The sequence below is a fragment of the Staurois parvus genome, unplaced genomic scaffold (assembly GCF_062004578.1).
Source record: "Staurois parvus isolate SC_StPar_1 unplaced genomic scaffold, SC_StPar_1.0 ptg001277l, whole genome shotgun sequence".
NCBI lineage: Eukaryota > Metazoa > Chordata > Amphibia > Anura > Ranidae > Staurois > Staurois parvus.
In genome coordinates this window covers 294,229-318,654 of record NW_028319073.1, presented here as the reverse complement: position 1 = coordinate 318,654, position 24,426 = coordinate 294,229, and the positions used below count along the sequence as shown (strand labels likewise).

Below are 24,426 nucleotides of genomic sequence, written 5' to 3'. Positions count from 1 at the left end.
GCAGGGGTGGACTGACAACTCATGGGGCCCCCGGGCAATAGGGGATCATGGGGCCCCTGTGTCATTTCCCAAACTCAAAAAAAGCCTATGAAAAAGGTACCAGGGGCATCTCATGGGGCCCCCTACTGACCCCAGGCCCTCGGGCAGTGCCCGAGTTTCCAAATGGTCAGTCCGCCCCTGGTGGTGAGATTTCACTTGCAAAAAATAACCAATCACATGCAAAACAAAAACAAACACAATTTTTGTGTGCACATGATTGGAAGATGGTAATCAGCAGAGTTTCACTTCATTCACTAAGCACTGGGTAAAATTCCCTTGAAAAGTGCAACTTCCTTTGCAAACCATCTATTTGCCTTTACCAAATCAACCCATTGGGTCCATATCAACTCTGCAGGCAATACATAGATTAAACTTCTTTATCAGTATGTGGGTCAACAGTATAACTCCAACACAATTTTATTGAAGATGTTTTCCACTACTAACTTTTCATCCACACATAATACACAGAAATGTTAGACCTCCCTCAGAAGCCTTTCATTCCGCTACATGAACCTCATTAATATGCTGAAACAGAAAGTATATACCACAAAGAGGAAAAAGTTGCCTCAAGGCATATAAAAATGGATGGAGCTCAGTTTTCCACTATCCTCACAAGCCAAATGATGAATGTGGGTCACGTAATCCCATTTTTTAGTTTAGGAATTTCTTACAACCCTTTCATTTTATAGGATAACAGGAAGTCAACTTCTCCAGAGAACAATAAAGGCCATCACTGTGACCCCAAACCACCATTGCATGAAACTGTTACCAGGATAACAATCATGCATCTATTCCTGCTCTCTGCAAGTACTAGTTATTCTACTCTGTAGGTTACAGAACTGTGTCAGAAAAGGAAACTTTTCCAGTGGATGCCAAGAACGAACATGCCTTTTTAACAAAAAAAAAAAATTGAAGCAAATGTCATCAGATATTCATGTTCTGCTCTGAAATAACCAATCCTCTGCTTGTATTCAAAAGATACCATAAGTACAACATACAGTCCATCCTTCTACAATCACACAAAGAAGACAGGCTTACAGAAAGATGTACAGTACATAGAACCTTTGGCTATGTCAAAGAGCTTTAAAATGTTATAATTGTATTGAATAAAATATTTATCCTACCTAATGATGACTATTCAGGCAACCTAGCTAAAGCCACAAAAACAAAAGCTTAGCCAAACCTTCAAAAAAAAAAAAAAAAAGATATATCATAGCATAAAAAAACATAACAATATGTTCCTCTTCAGATTTTTTTTTTAGATAAACTCACATAACTCTGTCAGAAATGAATTCCCAATGTGCCCCAAAGGGCGAACACTGGGAAGTGCGGAAAGAATATCAGAAAGAAAAGTGTCAATAAAAACACCTTTTTATAACACATTAAAATTTGCAATCAATAAAAAACTGTATGCCTTCAGCTACAATACGACCATAGAAATCCATATACAATTTAGTTATGCAGTAACGAGGATAATTGATGAGGAGAAATATAGAGAAAGATACAACCCCCCCAAAAAAAAACACTCAACAGGGAAAATAAATATGTTAACACTGCACTATCCCGACCTCCAGCATGAACATATTTATTTTCCCTGTTCAGTGTTTTTTATGTGTGTGTGTATGTGTGTGGGTGTCTTTCTTATCTCTCACTCTCTCAATCATCTTCATTACTGCATTATTATTTGCTATAATCCTCTTGCACCCCTTAGGGGGAATGTAATTATGTACGTTGTACTGTTTGTAATGATGTGTTTATTATGTTATTTATCAGCTTTTACATCCTACAAGGAGGAAAATGAAGTGGATCCTGAAGAAGATCTCTAAGTGAAACACGTTGATCCATTTGTGTTCTTTTTTAACTAAATTGTATATGGGTTTCTATGCTCATATTGTAGCTGAAGGCATACAGCTTTGTATTGTGTGCAGATTTTATTGTATTAATAAAAAGTGTTTTTATTGATAATTTTGTTTCTGATATTGTTTTGGCACATAAAATAATCCCCACTTCCCGGTTTTCCCCTTTTGGAGCACATTGGGAATTCATTTCTGATATTCTGTTTATGCCCATGAGGATGGTACCTGTTTACTGTCATGACAAGGTCGCCCACCTAATGATATTCTCACATAAATCTATCCTTTCTTTAGTGTAAATAATAATTATATGATTCAAATCTCAGACCAGGTAAATAAAGGAATTATCATGGTAAAAGAAGTGCCTTTGTCCTTATGGGTATGACTGGGTGGGTTTGGAGGTTGTACTTACATTTCTAACACTGGTAGACAGTCATGGTATCATAGAGCATCTTTCTGTTAATATATGAAAACTGTGCAGTTGAACGCTTTTGGTGTTGGGTGTTCAGAGACATTCAGTCCTAACATTGCCTCCATGAAGTGTGCCAGAGTTTTACATAGTAAGACAGTACTGTTATGGGCTAAAGACACTTAAGATGTACGTACATTTCAGGAGTAATTTCAGGTGAAATAACTTCCAGAAAGGCATCCAGGTCCACAGCGCCTACACTGCTTGTTGTACTGCAGTTGCCATTGCTGTTGGAATAGTGAGGAGTCTGAGTTATTGTACATGGGTATCAGTAACAACCATTAGCAAGTACAAGCCCCATATGAAACCGTGCTCTAATCCGAAAATTATGTTTTTACTTTTTTATTTTACCAAATAGACGTTTAAATGGTGTTGACAGTTACAAAAGTCTTAAAATTTCCAGCCTACTTTGTGCACGATGGGCCCTTTTCCACGGAAGCAGTTTTAAAAAAATGTGTTTAAGCAAGATGGGCAATTTAAAAGAATGAGTATGTAATTTTAGAAAATGGATGAAAAAAATCTGCAGGCTGAATTTTACTAGACCTGCAACTCACAGAAATGCATACTAATGAAAACGTTGCCATTGCATTCTCTGGTAAAAGCATTTTCTTGTTGTTTCTGTACAATTTGATTTCTTGCCAAAAAACCCAGGCATTCTGCAATGGTAGATATGGGTTCTAAAGGATAAGTGCACTAAGCAATCTTTCCTGACTTGTTCTCTGTGCTGATCTGGACAACACACAGTGCTAGTACCTTGTGGATCGTTCACTGAGCTGCAGAAAGCTGCTGGTGTCCTCTGGATTTTCCTCCTCGTTAACAAGTTGTGACCAGCTGCCTGTACTGTCCTCACTGCTACTCAGAGGAGTAGGGAGCTCCGGCTTTGATTTCACCTCTGAAAAGGCCTCACAGCTCTGTAAGCTTCTTGACTGGGATACGCCACTGTGAAAGTAAAAAAAAACAAACATTAAAACTAGCCATGGACACCATTACTTAGAATGGAATTCCAGTTCTTAACTATTGCTTAGAATGGAATTTCAATTTTTAACCATTGTTTAGAATGGAATTCCAATTTTTAACCATTGTTTAGAATGGAATTTGAATTTTTAATCATGGCTTACAATGGAACTCACTTTCTAACCAATGGTTAAAAATTGAATTCCAGTTAAGATATTGGCATATAATATGTCACCTTGTGATATATATCTACTAAATAAGACAACAATGTGAATGTTAATTACAGATCAGATGCCCATATATTATTGTTATCTACAACATTCAAACTGAGTGTGCTGTTTTTCAACTGTCATTTTTCTTCATGCAAACATCAGATGTGTCACATATATAAAATTCACTTCCAGTAATTTTTTGCTGGCCTGTGAGAGAAAGTTGAATTTATAGCAAAAAATGATGTCCTTTTATGTTCAACCAGTTGAGCTTTAGCTGCCCAATCATTAGGGACCCCAATTATCATATATTCATTTTGCTGCCTTACACCCCGGTCACACCAATCCTGACTTTGAAATCATGCGATTCACAGTGAAGTTGCACGATTTCAAAGTTGAATGACATGCCTATTTGAGGTGCGATTTGCAAGACATCTGACACAGATGTCAATTCAAATCGCACCAAGAGTAGTGCATGTACTACTTTAGAAAGTGGTGCATCTCTGACCAAGTCGGAACCTCACCGATATGATTGTGGTAATTGCGGTCAATAGGGTGCGACTTGCCAATGCAATTTTCAAGTCGTATGGCAAGTAGCACCCAGTGTGACCGGGGACTTAATCTCTAAAGTCATGTGTTTTTATTAGTGAGAATTGATGCTATATTGGAGGCAGCATGTAATCTGCTTTATGTTCACTTCACTACTGTTTATCTGTGGAGATCAACAAGAGAAAGGAGGATGCGCTGGAACCGGGTTTCTACTGCTTTGGCTTGAGCCTATCCCTCTGCCTCTGACCTCGGTTGGCACAGTTGCGGTCACTTATGCACTTATGGTGGGAGTGCCCCACGATCTAGGCCTTTTGGGTGGATATTAAAGCCCAGACTGATAAAATGTTAGATGCGAACATCCCTTTATCTCAAATCCATGTGCATACCATCCTGCTTAGCAATTATAAACATGAATTGCTGTCTTCTTAAATGCAGCCAAATGAATAATCCCAATATATTGTAAGTGGATGCAGGTACCTAGCCATGAGGAATGGGTCAGCAAGGGTACTGAGATTATGGAGGTGGAGGATTGGTTAGTGATCTGCAGGGGAACACGGGAGCATTTGTGTAACATTTGGGCGGCTTGGTAGGACAATACTACAGACCCGGACTCTGTTCCCCCAAGCCCATATGTTGCCCTATTGGACTAAGCAGCCCCCTCATTCAGATTACTCACTTAGTGTCATAGGGGCCACTTGTCCATTTATGACATCTATTGCCTATTTCATCTATTGTCCAGTGGAGCATGTTGTTGCAAGCAGTAATGGGTCTTTTCTATATGGTATTGATTGTGTCCAATCTTGTGTGGATTTATTTAGTTGTTTGCTTCCTTTTTTTTGCCTTTTGCACTTTACTGTTTTTGAGATCCTACAATTATTGATAAGTGTTCTGTAATTGTAATCACGGTGATTTCTTGCATTCGGAGAGCTATGCTATGGGCATTGGGGCGTGCCTTTCTATTGCATTCACGACCCTCAAGAAGTTGGCCACTTTTCCGAATGTTATGGCTCCTATCGCCAGGCTCTAGCTACCACCTCCGGCTCTGATAGTTTGGATCCTTTCTCTCCATCTAAATCAATCTTGCAGGTTATTACATTCCCATTTCTTTTTGTACAATTTACTGATGACGTGAGATGCTTGCTTCAACATTTTTTTGTGCTGCGTCATGAATTGCTAACTGTATACAGTCACCTTTCACTGTATGCTATTTACCTTTATAAATAAATATTATAAAACACAAGAGAAAGGAGAGATGAGTTTAGGTTTCTTGATGCTCAAAAGCCTTACTATAGTTCATCTGTAGGAAGCAGGGCTAGGCTGACCCAGAGGCAGCAGAAACACCTTCTTGGACAGCTGGGGTGTTCAGCCCAGCTAACTATTTGCACTGGAAGGTCAACTCTCCCAGTCTAATCAGCAAGCTCCACTGCCTATGTTAAGGCTGTCCCTACAACTTTTTAGAAGCTCCTGATAAGCGGAGTGCAGAGGAAATCCATCAAATAGACAGCAGAGCCCTGAGAGACAGTGGTGTGTTTAGCTCTTGTGCTGCCCTAGGCAACACTAAAATTGGGCACCCCCCACCACCACCAGCACCACCTTGGCCCCCCTGGAATAAAATTGCAAGCACAGTTTGGAAAAGAAAAACTATTTTTAAATGATAAAGTATGCTAGCAAAACATTTTCAGCATTCATATTACACAGCGATTACATGGATTTCATATACAGGCAGCCATCGTGCTTTAATTTAGAATTTTGGATAAATATAGAAAAAAAGCTTTGCAGTCTCTGCAGCATGAAGACGTTACATGCTCAGTGTGAGTAATACAAAGCCCAGCAGGGACAAGCAGCAAATCAGTCGATGTCTTGAAGAACCCAACCATCTATCCTTTCTAAAAAGCTCTGCATGAATCCAGATATACATGATCTACCTGGACATCCAAGTTGTCTGCAACTGTTAAAAATAATAGCTAAAGAAAGGTTTATTTTGGGGAGAAGACATTCAGAGACAAGTGATCTGACAGAAACTGACAATTGTTAGATATTTATGCTGAACAAATGCCCTACATATCAGAGCACAATGCTCTGGAAGATGCAATGGGAACACAGCTGGGCGTATAGAGTGAAGCACAAAGTGAAATAAACCACCTAAATCTGTTTTTTTGTCTTAAAGTGTTACTAAACCCAGGACCCTGCATTCACTATATCTGGTCTCCCACAGTACACACAACATGGAAATGCAATTATTTTAGTAAATATATACTGCTAAATACCTTTTCTCATCAGCAGTTAGAACAGTCTTGTGACTTCAGCTGAGCACTGGTTAAAGCTTGTAGGAAAAGTTTTCTTTCTGCTCTAGGAGGATATGAAACCCCTGACCCTCTGTCTGGATAGTGCTGATTTTCTCTGTGCTGATCACATGCACCCTCCCAAAAAAAAAAAAACCTCTCTAGCAATAAACACCAAACAGAGCATGTGCATGTGACCACAGATTCAGCCTGTATCAGGTGGACATTTCAACAAGAGGAGGGGCAGAGAAGTCAGGATCAAACAGCCTTTTTACACAATGCAGATGATTTACCACTTAGGTTCCACAGTGAGTATAACAAGCATATATACTGATTTTACTGTTGTGGGTTTAGTAACACTTTAATTCTTCCACACTGATATAAGGTAAAGTATCACAGGTTGCTCTGGATTACTCTTATCACTGCTGTTTACACAAGTTTTTAAAAGCCATATCACATGGTAATCCATTGACCAGCAGAAAAGGATTCTAGGATGAAGGTAGGACCTTAAATGGCTAAATATGAAACTGAACCTTCATAAACTTTGTATTGGTTATAAAAAAGCAGCAAGCAGCAAACAACCTTATACGATGATGCATACATGTCCCTTACAGAGGTTTTGGAAATGCACTTATAGAAGCATGTGTTGTGTAATCACCGCTATTTCTTCTTCTGTATCACCAATCACATTAAGGTGAATCTGTGGCTACACTATTTACATTCAAGCATTTAATGTTGTTAACATGCAGTAAATGAGATTCAAAGTCTTAACTGACCTCTGTAGCTGCAAGCACTGTGAAACATCCTAAAATATGTAGCAGAAGCACTGAAGTAATTCAAGTTGTTCTCTTAGCAACTTCGCTTAGTCTACTGCCCTCCCAGCATAGACCTGGCACCCTTCCAGCTTTCTAAAAATCTCTCTCTTTAAAATGAAACATGGAGCAGTTCTTGAGGGTGGAGCAGAGTGAGCTGAGCTGCTGGAAGAATGACATGAATTACTTCAATGTTTCTGCTGTAAACTTTGAAAATTAGTTGTTCCACAATGACTGCAGCTGTAGAGGTCAGTGTTGACTTGTTTTAAAGCTCATGTACTGTTTGTTAGAAAATGGAAGATGCAAATTATTGAAAATCTGTAGCCTGGTTCACTTTAAAAGTTTAAACAGGTATAAATCTGATTGGTAATTGTGAGTAACATCTTGATTAAATCAGACTTTTTATACGTAAGGGACAGCAATAAGCTTGTAGTATCTAGGTTTCAGATAGTTTTTCTACATTACAATCAAGTAGGTAGAGTTGCCACCTGGATCAAAGATTACTAATAACGGGTGCCTGTACTATTACCTGATTTACGTAAACAGGGGCCTTCAGTTCACTATGGGCCAAAAACAAATTCCACGCATTGTAATTCATTAGGAATTGCTGCTACTTGGATATCAGGAGCCAATATGCTTCTTGACCCTGATTTTTCTCAGTTAGGTCCTCTTAGAACTTTCTCATTATTTGCAGTCTCTCCCACATGCCTGCCTTTTTGAACGTTCTACAACTCTATTCAAACAGGAAAGCCGTGCGTAAGGGCCCTATTGACACTCTCTTCTTTTAGCTATAAACTGGTCCTATTAGAAACCTTGCAGTCCCCACTTTAATTCCTGGATAAGTGGGAAAATCATCCATTATTAATAGATACCAAAAATCAAATTGCCACCCACTGGTATCACTCCCCATCCGTACTACATTCCATATAGCCTGACACCCCACAAACATGCTGGAGATGCGGTCATCAAGCAGGCATTATCTTCTGGTCATGTCCAGCATTACAAATGTTCTGGACACAAATTCATTCTATTGTTCTCTTGTTGTCAAGAAAGATCCTGCATATTTTCTCCCTTACACAATTCAGTCCTGTTAAGGGCCTAAAAAAAACTTGATAATGAGACATTTAGTTAATCCTGCATGCTCTTGCATACTGGCCCTTTGGTAATCCTCTAAATTTCCAATCGTAAAAGAGTGGTTTCGTAGGGTAGAAGACATAAAATGTATGGAAGATCTCACTAACTCCCTGTAAGGCACAGAATGCAAATTCAGGACCGCTGGGCTCTACTGGAATGAATATATAGTACTAATAACTGTAAGTAGAAAGCTCACCTGCCTAGCTTTGAGAGAATATTATTAGTCATCCAGTTACATTGAACATGGCACCACTAACACATTTTTCACCTTATCCTTCTACTTTTGGGAACTGGGTACTCAAGGTATGATACCCTTTTCCCCAAATTCTAATGCCTCACTCTTAATTTGTATGTTGGTCAGGAACTCCAATCACCCCCCACCCCCTGTAGATGCTCCATCCCATGTACCTCCACTACTTACCTACCTCAATCCCACATTCCCTTCTTTTCATAAGTTTACAGTAATCACGCTCTACGATTTATGTCTTTTATTCCCTATCTGCTTTCCCAAGTCCTTTCACCTTTAACAGCAAAAACGTATAGCACTTGTACCTTAAATGCATCTTATTGCTGTTCTAATTTCACATTGTACTATTGTCTATGTGCCATGCATATTGCTTATATTACCACCCTGTATTGATAACTGAACCCCTTAGGGTTATATGCTGTGAATTGTAAGGGATGTTGCTGCTACTCTTAAATTTAAAAAAAAGGCAAAAAAAAATTACTGACAAAAAGAAAGGGGGATGGTGCCACAGCAAAACATAGATTAAACCCTGAAGTACTAGGGAGGTAGGTGGAGTTGGATTCCTTCTATCCCCATTGAGCAATCTGGCTTTCGCTCACAGCACTCCACAGAAACTGCCCTACTAAAACTCACTAATAATTTAGGCCTACCTCTCTGTAGGCTATCCCCTCTTCAGTCTTCAGTCTATGAATGCTGCTGCCAGGATCATCTACCTTACCAACTGCTCAGTGTTTGCTACTCTTCTCTTCCAATCCCTCCACTGGCTTCCGATTGTCCAGCAAATTAAATTCAAAATACTAACTACAACATACAAAGCCATCCATGACTCTGCCCCGAGCTAAACCACCAATCTTGTCTTGAAATATCACTGAAACTGTCCTCTCTGCTCCTCTCATGACCTCCAGCTCTAAAGCTCCCTTGTCTCCTCCTCACATACCTCTCCCATCCTCTGGCACGCTCTACCTCAATCTGTTCGGATATCCTCTACTCTGGCTGCCTTTAGGAGATCCCTGAAAACTCATTTCTTCAGGGAAGCCTACAATGCCTTCGAATAGACATTTGTCACTTCCATCAGCTCATCCCCCACAGTTATAACCTTTTGTACCACCTGCCCCACCCTATTAGGGCCCTAATAGGGTGGCGCCCTTTTGATCCTCTTGTTTTGATTGTATTGTAGCTGTACTGTCTCCCTTTATATTGTAAACCGCTGTGAAAACTGGCGGTCCTGCATAATAATATTAACATCAATGAAAAGGGCAATAGCAATTTTTGAAGCAAACATAGCATATTGCCTAGCATTTGAAGTAACTCTTGAGTCCAGTTTGCCATATGTGTGGAAAGACAAAGTAGAAGAGAAAATTCATGAGCACACAAACCCCTTACATCAAGACCATCACTAAAATGTATTAAAAGTGCTACTTCTTCTAAACTTTTCGAAAGCAATTGTTTCAGCATGTCATCAAAATGACCCTTATGTATGTGCAATTGATATTTTTTCTCACTCTGGTATTGAAATTTCTATTGATGAATTTATTCTGGAGAACATAGAATTTAAACATTCACATTTATCATTTACACCTGGCATAATTTGTACTGAAAGGCTATGAATGATCCACAAAGGGAAAGTGATTAGTGACTACAGTAAGTGTATAATTATTGAACACTAACTGTACAGACTACCATTTATATAAATAGTACTATATATTTTTCATAAATAATATAGTGTATACCTCTCTAATGTTTTAAATTTAGAATGTACAGACGAGAATAAGGTCACAAAAGTGGAGATGAAGTGAAGATGATAGATAAGTAATGGAGTTGTTGTTTTTTTTTCTCTTAAGAAAAAAATAAATAACACAAGGAACAGAAGGTGTAGTTGTTCTCACAGTGACTACTAAAATGATAGCTTTCATTTCCTACATGAAACAAATGTTTTGACCAATACATTTTACCATAATAGTAGTGAATGCCAGAACTGACTCTGCAAACCTACACGCTCCAGAATAGTTGAGGGACCAAGGCACTAATAAGGGGTCTTGTGAAACCTTTAGATTATGAAATACTGTTCAGTAAAATAGTTTATTGATGCTAATGTTTAGTCCTTCCGTTTCCCTGTTGTCAACATTTGTGCTTAACTACGTCAAGATGTCAACACTGTACCATTCCAGGGGCAGAACTGAAAATTTAAATCTCAAATCAATTCTCAGTTGCTTACATTAAACATTATTTGCGACCAGTAATAACAATACAACCTAAAATATAAGTTCACAGTTAGGTTAATACAGTATCCACACTAAAATTATTTCTAATTAGTATTTGTCAGATATACCTTACTCCATGAGAAATGCTTCTTGCTCCATCTTTCTCTGACTTATGTTTAAAATTGGAGTTCCCAGATACATTTTCTTGTTCCTCTCCATCAGTCTCTTCCCTCTGCTCTGCTTCAATCTGTATAAGGGGCACCTCCATGGTACTAAATGAAGCTTTGCGGACTAAGGTTTCTTGATTATCTGTAACTTTGCATTGGCTTTGTGACACACACTTACTATTGAAGCTTCCCTTATTTGTGCTTTCAAGTGAATCCTGGTGTGAAACATTGAGAGATTTTCCACTTTGAACAATGTCTACTGCAAGCCTGTTAGCAAAATTGTCCATTTGTGCTGGTAGTGGTTCATCTATACTTTCAGTTCTGTCTGCTATGATTTTATTTTTGCGCATTAATGCCTCAATGGAGCTAGACCAGGTCTCATGGATTAACATATCTGTTGCTCGGTCGGTGTGGCACCTTTGGTATAAACAAGAGTCTGACTTGCAGAGATTTGTGGAAGAAATGGAATTTACAGGCTGAATATTGAGAAAATCACGAGAAGAGCTCCTTGAAAACCCATCCAAGGAATTTGCTTTGACTGGAGTATTTACTGTTAAACGTGCACTAGATGATCTGTTACAAGGCATGGATGACTGACGGAAACAAAAGGGTGTACGAGATGAAGGAGGCATTAAATTGTTTGTCCATTCTGCAGTATTTCTGCTTGAATAATTGTCCCTGTTTTCCTTGTCTATTTCTTTCAGCATGTAGCGATAGAACTCTTCAGTTATGCTCTCTGTACTAGACTGTTTAGAAAGACAGGTAGGTCTCACGTTCAAGTGACTGTTCCTCCTGGAAAGCTGCTGCAAAGCGGAATTCAGAATGCTACTTGCATTCTTGCCAGCATAGTAGTCCAAAAGTAGCTCAAATTCCCTTCCTTCATTTTCCATTTGATTCACCATAAACCTAGAAAATTCATCTGTGATACTTTCACAGCTTGACTGTTTAGATACTGAGCTCGTCCTGCTGAATGGCTGTCCTAATGTATTTCCAGGGCCAAGTGTGTTGAGAAGACTTTTAGTATCTAAATCCTCCTCTGGGATACTCTCATAACTGGATGCTTTTCCTCGGCTCCACCTCTCACAATGTAACCTGTTCCGTGACACATTTTGGCCCTGCCATAATGAATCAGCAACTGAGGGTTCTGTTAGATTCATTATTTTTGAAGCTACTTCATTTGCAAAAGCATTGACTGGGTCTTGGACATCTTCCAAGTTGATAGATTCATCTACCACTCGGTTCATAAGCCGCTCTTTCAGCTCGGGGTGTTCATCTGTTTTCTTTTTTATTTCACTGAGGCGTGGTGGTCTATGTCTTCTTACAACTGGCCCACCTGTTGATGCCTCCTTCTTCCTTTTCACTGTCCTACAGGGAGGCAGCAAGCAGTCACTTCCTTTTGCCCAGGCACAAAACCATGGCTGCTTCCCATTGGAATTCTCCAGGCATATGGCAGCTATTTCAGTGGCCATAGACACAACAGTTTCTGCTAAGTCATCGGCAAACTCTGTTAAGCAATAATTGCTGACTGAATGTTTTGCAGAAAGTACAGCCTGAGCAGGGTGCAGCGTGTAACTACTACCCAAAGGGGAACTTACAATTATTTCGTTGGATACATTACTATCGTAGTTGACATTTTCTTGACTCCCTGATTTCGTTAATCCGTCTGTGGAGCCCCTATCTGCACAATGTCTGCATTCATCATCTGAGAAAGTGCCATCACTGACTAAGAAAGCTTTATGCTCATCATGGTAACGTTTGTAGCGTTCCCTTTTCAGGCACTGTTTAGAGAAAGATGGTTTCACTTGAACCCCATTACTGTAACACCCTTCACTGTTCTCTTTCACTTCATTTTGTTTGAGGATAACTGGTTCAACTTTTTGCTCTGTGCTATAGCTGTGTAATTGCATTGTTTTACCATCACTCCTTGGAGTCATTGGCTTGTGAGCTTTTGGCAAGTCAGATACGTCATTCTGACTGTCTGTTTGGTCTGAGCCTGCAGAGCTTGGACAAACAGTCCCAACGTTCAAAGGTAAGTCTCCAGTTTGTACTAGATCACTCATCTTCTTACAAGTGAAATGCATCACATTATATAGAAGATCAGTAGTTGTTGCCACAAAATCACTTGGAATAGTGGAGAACTGTCGACTTTCAGTAACCCGCAGCTTCTGGATTTCCTTTTCAGCGGAATGTCTAAGTATCATGTCAGATAAGTTATGAGCAAGATCATCATTAACAACATCCCCCATGTGAATGATTTTGGAAGAACTTAAACTGGTCAAAATTTTGTTATTCATTGACTCAATAAACTCTCCCACATTTTTGTAAGTGCTTGGACTTGTCAAAACTATAGCTGCTTCTTTTAGAAGAACCTTTGCAATGCTGTCCTTGAATTTATCAATGCTCGTCCCCAGTGCAATGCTACAGTGTAAAGCCACAGCTGTTGAGGCATCGGCTGCAACTAAAAGCCCACTGGATGTACTAGGGTAACAAGCTTTCTTCTGATCCCCAAGTCCACAAACGGCTACTGCACTTGCCACCCTAGTTAGTCCACACAAAGCAGAGGGCAATGAATAATCTGCCCCCCCAGTAACATTTGGAAACCCTATAAGGTCTGAAATACTGTCTTCAGAAATGTCTCTCTCCTGTAAATCTACATTTTTTAACTGATTCACTTTACTTTGCTCTGAAGTCTGAGGACTGGATATAGTACCTATAACTGAAGCTGCACATGCTAAAGCTACTTCTAAAGTACTTTGTGTAGAGCCTGAAGATCCATCCTCATCAGTCCAGTGATCACAAACATTTGTAGTCTCCTGCTCAGACCAATGAGATTCATCCACCCACTCAGTTGGGCCATCACAACTGTCTGGGCTCTGAACAATAACAATTTTTGGAAGGTCATTCCAAGAGCGGACTGCTGCAGGAGATCCTTCTTTGCAGATAACCCCAGACAGTAAAGAGTCACCAGCTGATATACTGACAGCAGCTTCCTTGGTAAAAGAGTTATCAGACTGTGAAAGTCTGATAAATGCATCCTGTAGTACACATTCAGCCAGGTTCGTCGCATACTGGCCTGTGGTTGCTGGATCTTCAAAAGATTCTGTGCAATGGTCAATCTCACAGGCTGTGGCATGCTGGGTGTTTTTTTCTGCTGGATACTTGGCTTGCATTGGAGTTTGGAAAAGTTCATTAATGTATCTTCTTTCAGTTTTACACTCAGCTGCCTTTTCAGGACAGCCGCTGACTAGTGAAGGTCTTCTTCCTTCAGAGTTTCTCCTTGATTCCACTCCATGAACAACATTGGCAAGATGCTCCTCTCTCCTGAGATTTGCTCTTCCATTCTTTTTGTTCTGTGGATTTTCATACCCTTTCCTTTTCACTTTCTTGATTTCATCAGGGGGCTCTGAAATTGAGAGATGAGAAAAGTGGGTCAGAACTAGTTCTACTTTTAAGGATTTTTATGACGTATACAGTATAGGAGTGAGAACATCTCAAGACATGCCTCAATAAATAAGCATTAAGTGTCAAACAGAAATTTTTGGGTAAGGTGTAGTTACAGACTAGCACAGTAATGCTTCAAAGTCAAATTGTGCTTGATGTCAGCATTTGATCTAGCATTCATGAGATATTTGACTCGAGAGTCATCAATAATATAAAACTTTCATTAAAAGAAGGCTGGGATTTAAATACGGAAATGCAAAATCAACGATAAAAATTTGAGACTTCATAGAAGTAATTTGAAATAAACATATCTGGCAATGAACTGAATCGGGAGTTAAGCCTAAAAAGGAACTTCATCCGAGTCTGGAAAAAACTAAAAGCCAGTAGCTACAAGTACTGTAGATGCTGACATATAAAAACACATACAGTACTTACTAGCCCATGGACTCCAGCGCTCTCTTCCTACAACCCAAAGAATTCCCAGCTTTTTCTTCTCTCACACCACCATCCCGGATTTGGGAGCTGGCTGAGTATTCAGAGAGTGATAGTCAACTCTCAAATAAAAAATGGCATTAGCCACTGGGCATGCGCGAGCCATCAGACTATGGGGAGATCATCCTGAAACCTCCTGGAATATGTGATGTGTATCCCAGGAGGCTACGGGTGGGCAGACCAAGTGTATATCATCCTCACCTAGGCAAGTTATAAGGAAATGAACAAGAGCACCAGCAAATAGAAGGTCCTTGACTGCCCCCACCCAAGAAAATACCTACAAATATGTAAGTGGGATGTGTAAGGATTACAATGATCCCAAGTTTTATATTTAAGTAATGGCATATTCAATTTTCTTAAAGCTGAACTCTGGACTTCCCTTCAGTCTTGCAGAGTTGTATAAGCTCCTTTTCTGTACTGAAAAAGCTTACTCTGATTTCTCTCCTCACTGTAAACAATGCACATTTGAAGCTGCAGCAAGTCAGATATAGCCCATCTCATGTCACCCAGCATCACCTAGCTGCTCTTTCCTCCCAAGCCTGACTATCTAGCACATTTTATAGTGGAATCTAGAGCATACTATTTATCCTGAAGTAATGAAATGTCTACCTCCTATTAATTGTACGTGTTCATAACCTCAACAACGTATAGATGTAAACACAAGGATTGAAACTCAATTAGAAGGGGCCAAATGCACCTATATAACTATTTAGCTGGATACCTTTCTTTAACATCCAGTTACTTATATTTTTAAGAAATACATAGTACAGCTAGAGGATTAGTCTGATTGCCTTCAGAGGTAAGAAGCAATAGTTAAAAACACATTTTAGCACACTTTATAAGGAACTTTTACATTCCTGTGGGTCAACTATGACTTAGGACTCTGAGAATACAAATTTTTCACTTTATTCTGAAGGTTGAACTTAACAGACTTGTATCATTTTTCACCCTATGTAACCATATAAATAATTAATAAGTATATTATTGTTTTCTTCTTTTATTTATAAGGCATTCCTAAACATATTTACAGATCACTTTACACTTTTATGCTTGTATTACAGATGAAGATCCTCCAGTGCTTGCCAAATAATTGTTTATATGTATCTTTACTTTACAAGCTGTGGACTTGGCCTAGTAGAAATGAACAGTTTGATGTAAAACTGTACACCTTCCTCTGCACTCTAGATGCTAGATGCTAGATTCCTAAAAGGCACCATAAAATGCTTTTTGCCAGACTAAAGCATATTGTTGACTGATGTTTTTTGCATTTTTTACTCAAATAAAAACATAATGACACAGTGATTTTTCGAAAGCAAGTCAACTATTCAATTGGTAGCATGTTGGTTTACCCATAGAAAGGTAGGCTAACCCATATGGAAGAAAAATATATTTGAAATATATTTAAAAAATATTCTTCCCAAATATATTTACATATATTAGAAATGCTACAATTTGGCCATATTCAACATATTTCAATAAATACATTCTTCAGATTTTTTTAACATATAAAAAAGTAATTTTAACATATATATTTACATATATTTGTAAATGCATTGCAAAAATGTAGATTTGTATTTATAAAGACATAAAGAAGTATAGTTGAAATGTATTTTTAAAAATGTTTTTCATATATTTTGTAATAAAAACGCATTTCAACATACGGTATAATATATGTTGAAATATATTGAATATGGCCAAAATTGTAGCATTTCAAATATATGTTAATATACTTGGGAAGAATATTTTTGAAAATTTATTTCAAATATGTTTTTCTTCCATGTGGGAAGGCTCTGAAAAACCAAAGGTCCCTTTCACATGGGCCATCCGATCAGGTCCACCTGTCAGTTTTTCAGGCGGACCTGATCAGATGGTCCATTCATCCTTATGGACAAGTGGGTATAAACTGACTTGTGTCTGTTTACACCTGCCTACCTCTGGGTCCAATCCAGTCCACTAAAAAAATAAATGGAGGCGAATCCATCCTCTTAGGTGGCTTAGAGGGTAGTTGGGTGTAAAAAGACAGCAGAAACTGTTGCCGGCTGCCCATAGAGCAGAGCAGACTCTGTCCATGTCCATTCTACAGAAACTGAGCAGACATGGATGTGTCAACCGCCTGCTATGCTCTGATCAGCAAGGAATCTGTGAGTGTATCCCCTACTGATCAGGACCAGACTAATCCACCCCGTGTGAAGGGAACCTAACACATTTTAATAATGGCACCATTAATTCATGGTTTCCTACTGATGTGATCACAGTGCCAAGGTCTAAATGAAAAATATTCCAACATCTTCCCTAGTACTTTCTCAATTGCTACTGATAGCTTCTGAAAACAGTGGCATCAGCAAGTGCAGAAGAATTTACCCACACTATTTTGTCTTTTTTAAAACACCTAACACCAGATCCATATGTAATTGGCTGTATACAATACATTTCATATAAAAAAAATATAATGCTGAATTGTTCAAACATCCTCTCCACAGAGGCATGACATAAAATCTGAAGAAATCATTGGTCTGTTAAAGGAAACATAGACATTCCCAATGCAGACTGGTTGTTTTGAAATACTAACTGACTGACTGTCATTCTGACCCCTTGGCTTTAATATTTTGAGTCTCTGACCTAAAACAAGTATGTCATTAAAGACTTTTGACTTTTCTCCAACTTTCTTGATTCGTATACTTGTTCCAGATCAGAGACAACTAGGGCCATTTTCAGATGGAAGTTAACGATACAGAGTTCAAGAGCAGCAGAACAGTTTTGAAATTATTCAAACCCACTACCCTCAGATGGCAGAGTGTCCGACTGATGATGCGCTGACAGCTCGAGAGGAGAGGTAATCGGCATTCTGCGGAGGGGACATGTACACTGATCATCAGAGCACTGATGATCAGTGTGCCCTGATGATCAGTGTGGCCCCAGAAGTGCCACCTGTCAGTGTCCATCAGTGCCAGCTGTCAGTGCTGAACAGTGCCATGTGCCAGTGCCCATCAGTTCCACATCAATGCCACATATCAGTGCCTACCAGTGCACATCAATGCCACATATCAGTGCCCATCTGAGCTGCCTTTCAGTGTCACCCATCAGTGTCAGTCAGTGCCACCTATCAATGCCAATCAGTGCCACCTATCAGTGCCGCCAATAAGTGCCACCTATCAGTGCCAGTCAGTGCCGCCGATCAGTGCCGTCTATCAGTGCCACCTAACAGTGCCAGTCAGTGCCGCCTATCCGTGCCCGTCAGTGCCGCCTATCAGTGCTGCTTTTCAGTGCCCATCAGTGATGCCTGTCAATGCCCATCAGTGCCATCTACCAGTGCCTCCTCATCAGTGCCCATCAGTGCCACCTATCTGTGTCCATCAGTGCAACCTATCAGTGCCCATCACTGCAGCCTCATTAGCGCACATCAGTGAAGGAGAAAAATCACTTATTTACAAAAGTTTACAACAAAAACTAAGAAAAAACTTTTTTTCAAAATTTTCAGTGGTTTTTGGTTTGTTTAAGAAAAAATTAAAAAACCCAGAGGTGATTAAATACCACCAAAATAAAGCTCTGTCACAAAAAAATGATAAAAATTTCATATGGGTACAGTGTTGCATGACCGCGCAATTGTCATTCAAAGTGTGACAGAGCTGAAAGCTGGAAATTGGCCTGGGCAGGAAGGGGGTATAAGTGCCCTGTAGGCAAGCGGTTAATAAACTTTGGATAATGTGCTGGGTGTTTGCGCCACCTGTATGCTTTCTTCTAGTTTATTGATCTCCCCATCTGAGGAGGGCTGCATCTCCGGAACGTTATCCACAGGTCATTCACACACCTAATCCCCCACCCCCCAACCTCCCTCTGACTCCCTCAAGGAGCTGGAGAGCTTATACTTCCTACGACCCAGTTTATCAGGGACCCTATACCACCTAGATAGAAAATTGTAGCAGGACTCTTGTGTCTTGGAGCTCACTGAGGAGGTATGAGTCTAGATCGTAATTTTCTCAATGCTGCTATCAGAAAAACTACAGCCTAATTCTCTCTACCATTCTCTAATGTAATAGGGTACAGTGCGAGAGGAGAGATCTAGCAACAGTTTTGTTAACAGCAGCAAGGTCTGCTCTCTATCTGAGCATACACAACATTTCTAACACAGAAGAAATCCTAAGCTTTCCCTACTCCTCTGGAACCTGTCCCTACCACTAGTGCTGTTCCTGACAGTTGGGTATTCTGTGCCTACACTAGTCACTCGCCAAAAGCACGCCAATACCCGGGGAGCAGAGACTTAAAAAGACTCGGCGTGACCCAAAATTCCGGATATGCGTGGAGTGGAGAATGTAGACTGCACCTGCCTACAAACAGAATCCATTTTGCTTATGGAGATTATCTTTCATACATTATATAACCTGATGACATCCTTTGACAACAAATAGAATTCTTGGTTTGAATATGACTACATTTCCAACTATTTGTTCTACTCTCTCTCACCTTCCCCTTATATGTATTTCTCTCTGCACAAATAATAAGATTACTTGTTATATACAGTATTACCGGATTCCTTTAATTTAGTTGTGCTCTATATTTGTTGTACTATTAAGTGATTTAAATATTGCTTGCTGTATGTTACATATCTGCTTTTCTGGTATCTCGACTGAATAGCTTAGGGTTCCGTTCACACTGCTGAGACTTGGGATCCGACTTGTGAGACCCCAAATCGCATGACATGTGAAATCCAATGTTAGTCAATGAGAGCTGTCTTAATTAGCACTACTGTAGTCTCTCTGAAAAGGTTTCTGTACTACTTCAAGGTGACTTCTATCCGACTTGTGCCCACAGACAGTGATGGAGATCAGAGATATTATTTTATTCTTTGTGTTGTTTTTCTGAACTCAACAAGTGTGTCAAGCAGTCAGCTTGTCTGCTTAATTAAATCTATGAGTTCCTGTGCCCCGCAGGGGTTGGAAGATCAGGTTGATCTCAGCGGGAGGCACAGACAGCAGGGTGTCCTGTAGCTGGAAAAAGCCAGATGTGTCAGCACTGGGTACTCGTACTTATGCTGGCAGAAACGGGCAGAACATTCAGTGTTTAATTCTAGAGATGAGCGAAGTATTCAAAAATTCGATTCGACTGATTCGGCGAATTCGTGGAAAAATTTCGATTCGAGTCGAATATATTCGCTGTGAATTTAACTTAAAAAAGGGTGTTTCTAGGCTTCAGAGAGACTTAATATTAGTGCTGAACACTGTACCTTTAATTTAAATGCCCTTGGAGTCTGCTGGGGAAGAGAAATAATACTGTCAGTCAGTATGACATGCAGATGAGTGCCGTCGATCTTAGAATCACCGCACACTTCACTCATTTGGGCAGTCACGGGGCCAAAACCAGAGTGTGGAGCCACAGTGTGGCGGTGGAGGCAGCAGCAATGGGAGGCCATACAGCACCCTATGACAAAAATGGAAACCACCAGCAGTGTGAGGAGACCTGAAAGTGGCACATGGCAGAGTGTGGCGATAGAGACAGCAGCAATGGGAGGCCGTACAGGGACCCATGACACACTCTGGACCTGGCAGCAGCATGAGGAGGCGGTACAGGGGCCCATGGCAGATTACGGGCCTGGCAGCACCATGAGGAGTCGGTACGGGGGCCCATGGCAGATTACGGGCCTGGCAGCAGCAATGGGAGGCGGTACAGGGACCCATGACACACTCTGGACCTGGCAGCAGCATGGGGAGGCGGTACAGGGGCCCATGACAGATTACGGGCCTGGCAGCAGCATGAGGAGTCGGTACGGGGGCCCATGACACACTCTGGACCTGGCAGCAGCATGAGGAGGCGGTACAGGGGCGCATGACAGATTACGAGCCTGGCAGCAGCAACTTGGACAGGAGGACGTTCAGCTTCTGCACCGTCTGGTGCGTGCTCGCAAACTGTTGTCTCTTGGAAACGGATTCCAAGAAAGACTGCTGATGGAATCCGTGAAGAGGAGTAGCAGGAGAAGGAGCATCTGAACGAGCGGAATATGCCAACAAGCGACAACAGGGGCCCATGACAGATTACGGGCCTGGCAGCAGCATGAGGAGTCGGTACGGGGGCCCATGGCAGATTAGGGGCCTGGCAGCAGCTATGGGAGGCCCGTAATCTGCCAGCACCCTATGACAAAAAATGGAACCCACCAGCAGTGTGAGGAGACCTGAAAGTGGCACATGGCAGAGTGTGGCGATGGAGACAGCAGCAATGGGAGGCCGTACAGGGACCCATGAGAGACTCTGGACCTGGCAGCAGCATGAGGAGGCGGTATAGGGGCCCATGGCAGATTAGGGGCCTGGCAGCAGCTATGGGAGGTCCGTAATCTGCCAGCACCCTATGACAAAAAATGGAATACACCAGCAGTGTGAGGAGACCTGAAAGTGGCACATGGCAGAGTGTGGCGATGGAGACAGCAGCAATGGGAGGCCGTACAGGGACCCATGAGAGACTCTGGACTTGGCAGCAGCATGAGGAGGCGGTATAGGGGCCCATGGCAGATTAGGGGCCTGGCAGCAGCTATGGGAGGCCCGTAATCTGCCAGCACCCTATGACAAAAAATGTAACACACCAGCAGTGTGAGGAGACCTGAAAGTGGCACATGTTTGGGGCATGATTCATTGCGGATTTAGTCAGTTGTGTCAGGAACTGGTGGTTTGAAATCCAGACTAATCCACGCCTGATTCATTTTCACAAACGTCAGTCTCTCCACACTTTGGGTGGACAGTCGTGTCCTCCGCGGAGTTGCAATACCTCCTGCCGCACTAAACACGCGCTCCGATGCCACGCTACTGGCCGGGCATGACAGCCTTTCAAGGGCAAATTCAGCTAGTTGGGGCCAAAGGTCAAGTTTCGTTGCCCAGTAGTCAAGGGGATTGTCTACCTCGGTTGGCAGGGTGCTGTCCAAGTAGGCCTAAGCCTGTTGTTTGAGGTCCTGCTCCAGGTCCACCTGATGCTGCTGCTGCTGCTGCTGCTGCTGCGGCTGGTTAGTAGTTTCCTCACTGCGCTGGTGAAGAAAGCTACTCATCATCGACTGCAGACTGAGGCAGCCGCTGCTGGTGGAGCTGCCACTGCTCCTACCACCCCACCCCTCCCCTGCTGCCATGGCAGCGGAACGTGAGCGCACAGGGCCCACAGTGTCTGAGGATGGACGTTGGCGCAGACAGGCAGAGACCAGCTGACTACATAGGTGGTTTTTATAGTACGTTATTTTGGCCTCCCTCTCAGCAGGTGTGAAAAAGGCCACCATTTTTGAACGGTAGCGAGGGTCCAACAAGGTGGACAGCCAAAAGTCATCCCTCTGTCTGATGGTTATTATTCGGCTGTCGCTACGCAAGCAACCGAGCATGCTATGGGCCATTTGTGCCAAGGAATGCGAGGGACTCCCTGCCTCCATCTCCACAGCATACTGCCACGGTGCGTCTGGGTCCTCTGTCTCCTCCTCCTCCTCTACCAGATGCTCCTGCTCCTCCACTCCTGTCCGCTGAGTGGAAAAACCACCCATTTCACTCAATAATTCCTGAGCACCAATGTCCTCCTCTACCTCCTCCTCTTCTTCCTGTCCTGCCCCCACAGGGGTCATGTGGCGTTGAGATCTGTGCGCCACGTCTACCGCACCCTGACCAGCCATTGTTAACAGCATTTGTTCCAGGACGTGCAACAGAGGAATGACGTCGTTCATCCCATAGTCCTGCCGACTCACGAATAGCGTGGCCTCCTCAAAGGGCCTGAGGAAGCGCAGGTGTCACGCATGAGCTGCCAATGGCTGACATCTAAGTTACACAGGGAGTACCTTTATCCGCTTTTAACATCAGGAAATCTGTGATGGCCTTTTGCTGTTCGTAAAGGCGGTCTAACATATGTAGGGTTGAATTCCACCTTGTTGCAACGTCACAGCATGAGGAGTCGGTATAGGGGCCCATGGCAGATTAGGGGCCTGGCAGCAGCTATGGGAGGCCCGTAATCTGCCAGCACCCTATGTCAAAAAATTCAACACACCAGCAGTGTGAGGAGACCTGAAAGTGGCACATGGCATGAGAGACTGTGGACCTGGCAGCAGCATGAGGAGGCGGTATAGGGGCCCATGACAGACTCAGGACTTGGCAGCAGCATGAGGAGGCGGTATATAGAGGCCTATGGCAGATTAGGGGCCTGGCAGCAGCTATAGGAGGCCCGTAATCTGCCAGCACCCTATGTCAAAAAATTCAACACACCAGCAGTGTGTGAGGAGACCTGAAAGTGGCACATGGCATGAGACACTGTGGACCTGGCAGCAGCATGAGGAGGCGGTATATAGGGGCCCATGGCAGATTAGGGGCCTGGCAGCAGCTATGGGAGGCCCGTAATCTGCCAGCACCCTATGTCAAAAAATTCTACACACCAGCAGTGTGTGAGGAGACCTGAAAGTGGCACATGGCAGAGTGTGGCGATGGAGACAGCAGCAATGGGAGGCCGTACAGGGACCCATGAGAGACTCTGGACTTGGCAGCAGCATGAGGAGGCGGTATAGGGGCCCATGGCAGATTAGGGGCCTGGCAGCAGCAATGGGAGGCCCGTAATCTGCCAGCACCCTATGTCAAAAAATTCTACACACCAGCAGTGTGTGAGGAGACCTGAAAGTGGCACATGGCATGAGACACTGTGGACCTGGCAGCAGCATGAGGAGGCGGTATATAGGGGCCCATGGCAGATTAGGGGCCTGGCAGCAGCTATGGGAGGCCCGTAATCTGCCAGCACCCTATGTCAAAAAATTCTACACACCAGCAGTGTGTGAGGAGACCTGAAAGTGGCACATGGCAGAGTGTGGCGATGGAGACAGCAGCAATGGGAGGCCGTACAGGGACCCATGAGAGACTCTGGACTTGGCAGCAGCATGAGGAGGCGGTATAGGGGCCCATGGCAGATTAGGGGCCTGGCAGCAGCAATGGGAGGCCCGTAATCTGCCAGCACCCTATGTCAAAAAATTCTACACACCAGCAGTGTGTGAGGAGACCTGAAAGTGGCACATGGCAGAGTGTGGCGATGGAGACAGCAGCAATGGGAGGCCGTACAGGGAACCATGAGAGACTCTGGACCTGGCAGCAGCATGAGGAGGCGGTATATAGGGGCCTATGGCAGATTAGGGGCCTGGCAGCAGCTATAGGAGGCCCATAATCTGCCAGCACCCTATGTCAAAAAATTCAACACACCAGCAGTGTGAGGAGACCTGAAAGTGGCACATGGCATGAGACACTGTGGACCTGGCAGCAGCATGAGGAGGCGGTATATAGGGGCCTATGGCAGATTAGGGGCCTGGCAGCAGCTATAGGAGGCCCGTAATCTGCCAGCACCCTATGTCAAAAAATTCTACACACCAGCAGTGTGAGGAGACCTGAAAGTGGCACATGGCAGAGTGTGGCGATGGAGACAGCAGCAATGGGAGGCCGTACAGGGATCCATGAGAGACTCTGGACCTGGCAGCACCATGAGGAGGCGGTATATAGGGGCCTATGGCAGATTAGGGGCCTGGCAGCAGCTATAGGAGGCCCGTAATCTGCCAGCACCCTATGTCAAAAAATTCTATACACCAGCAGTGTGAGGA

General features: G+C 42.5%; 1 protein-coding gene across 1 annotated transcript in view; it reads right to left on the bottom strand.

Annotated features, from left to right (window-relative positions):
- Positions 1–2,021: 2,021 nt before the first annotated feature.
- LOC149437649 (A-kinase anchor protein SPHKAP-like) overlaps positions 2,022–24,426 on the bottom strand; it is a 274,296-nt gene continuing 251,891 nt past the window's right edge. Inside the window, exons 7-9 of the mRNA XM_089660801.1 lie at positions 10,878–14,319; positions 3,115–3,300; positions 2,022–2,588 (exon numbers count right to left, since the gene is read on the bottom strand). Coding sequence (XP_089516927.1) covers positions 2,474–2,588; positions 3,115–3,300; positions 10,878–14,319 — 3,743 coding nt within the window. The 3' untranslated portion in view covers positions 2,022–2,473. The remainder of the gene's footprint in view (positions 2,589–3,114; positions 3,301–10,877; positions 14,320–24,426) is intronic.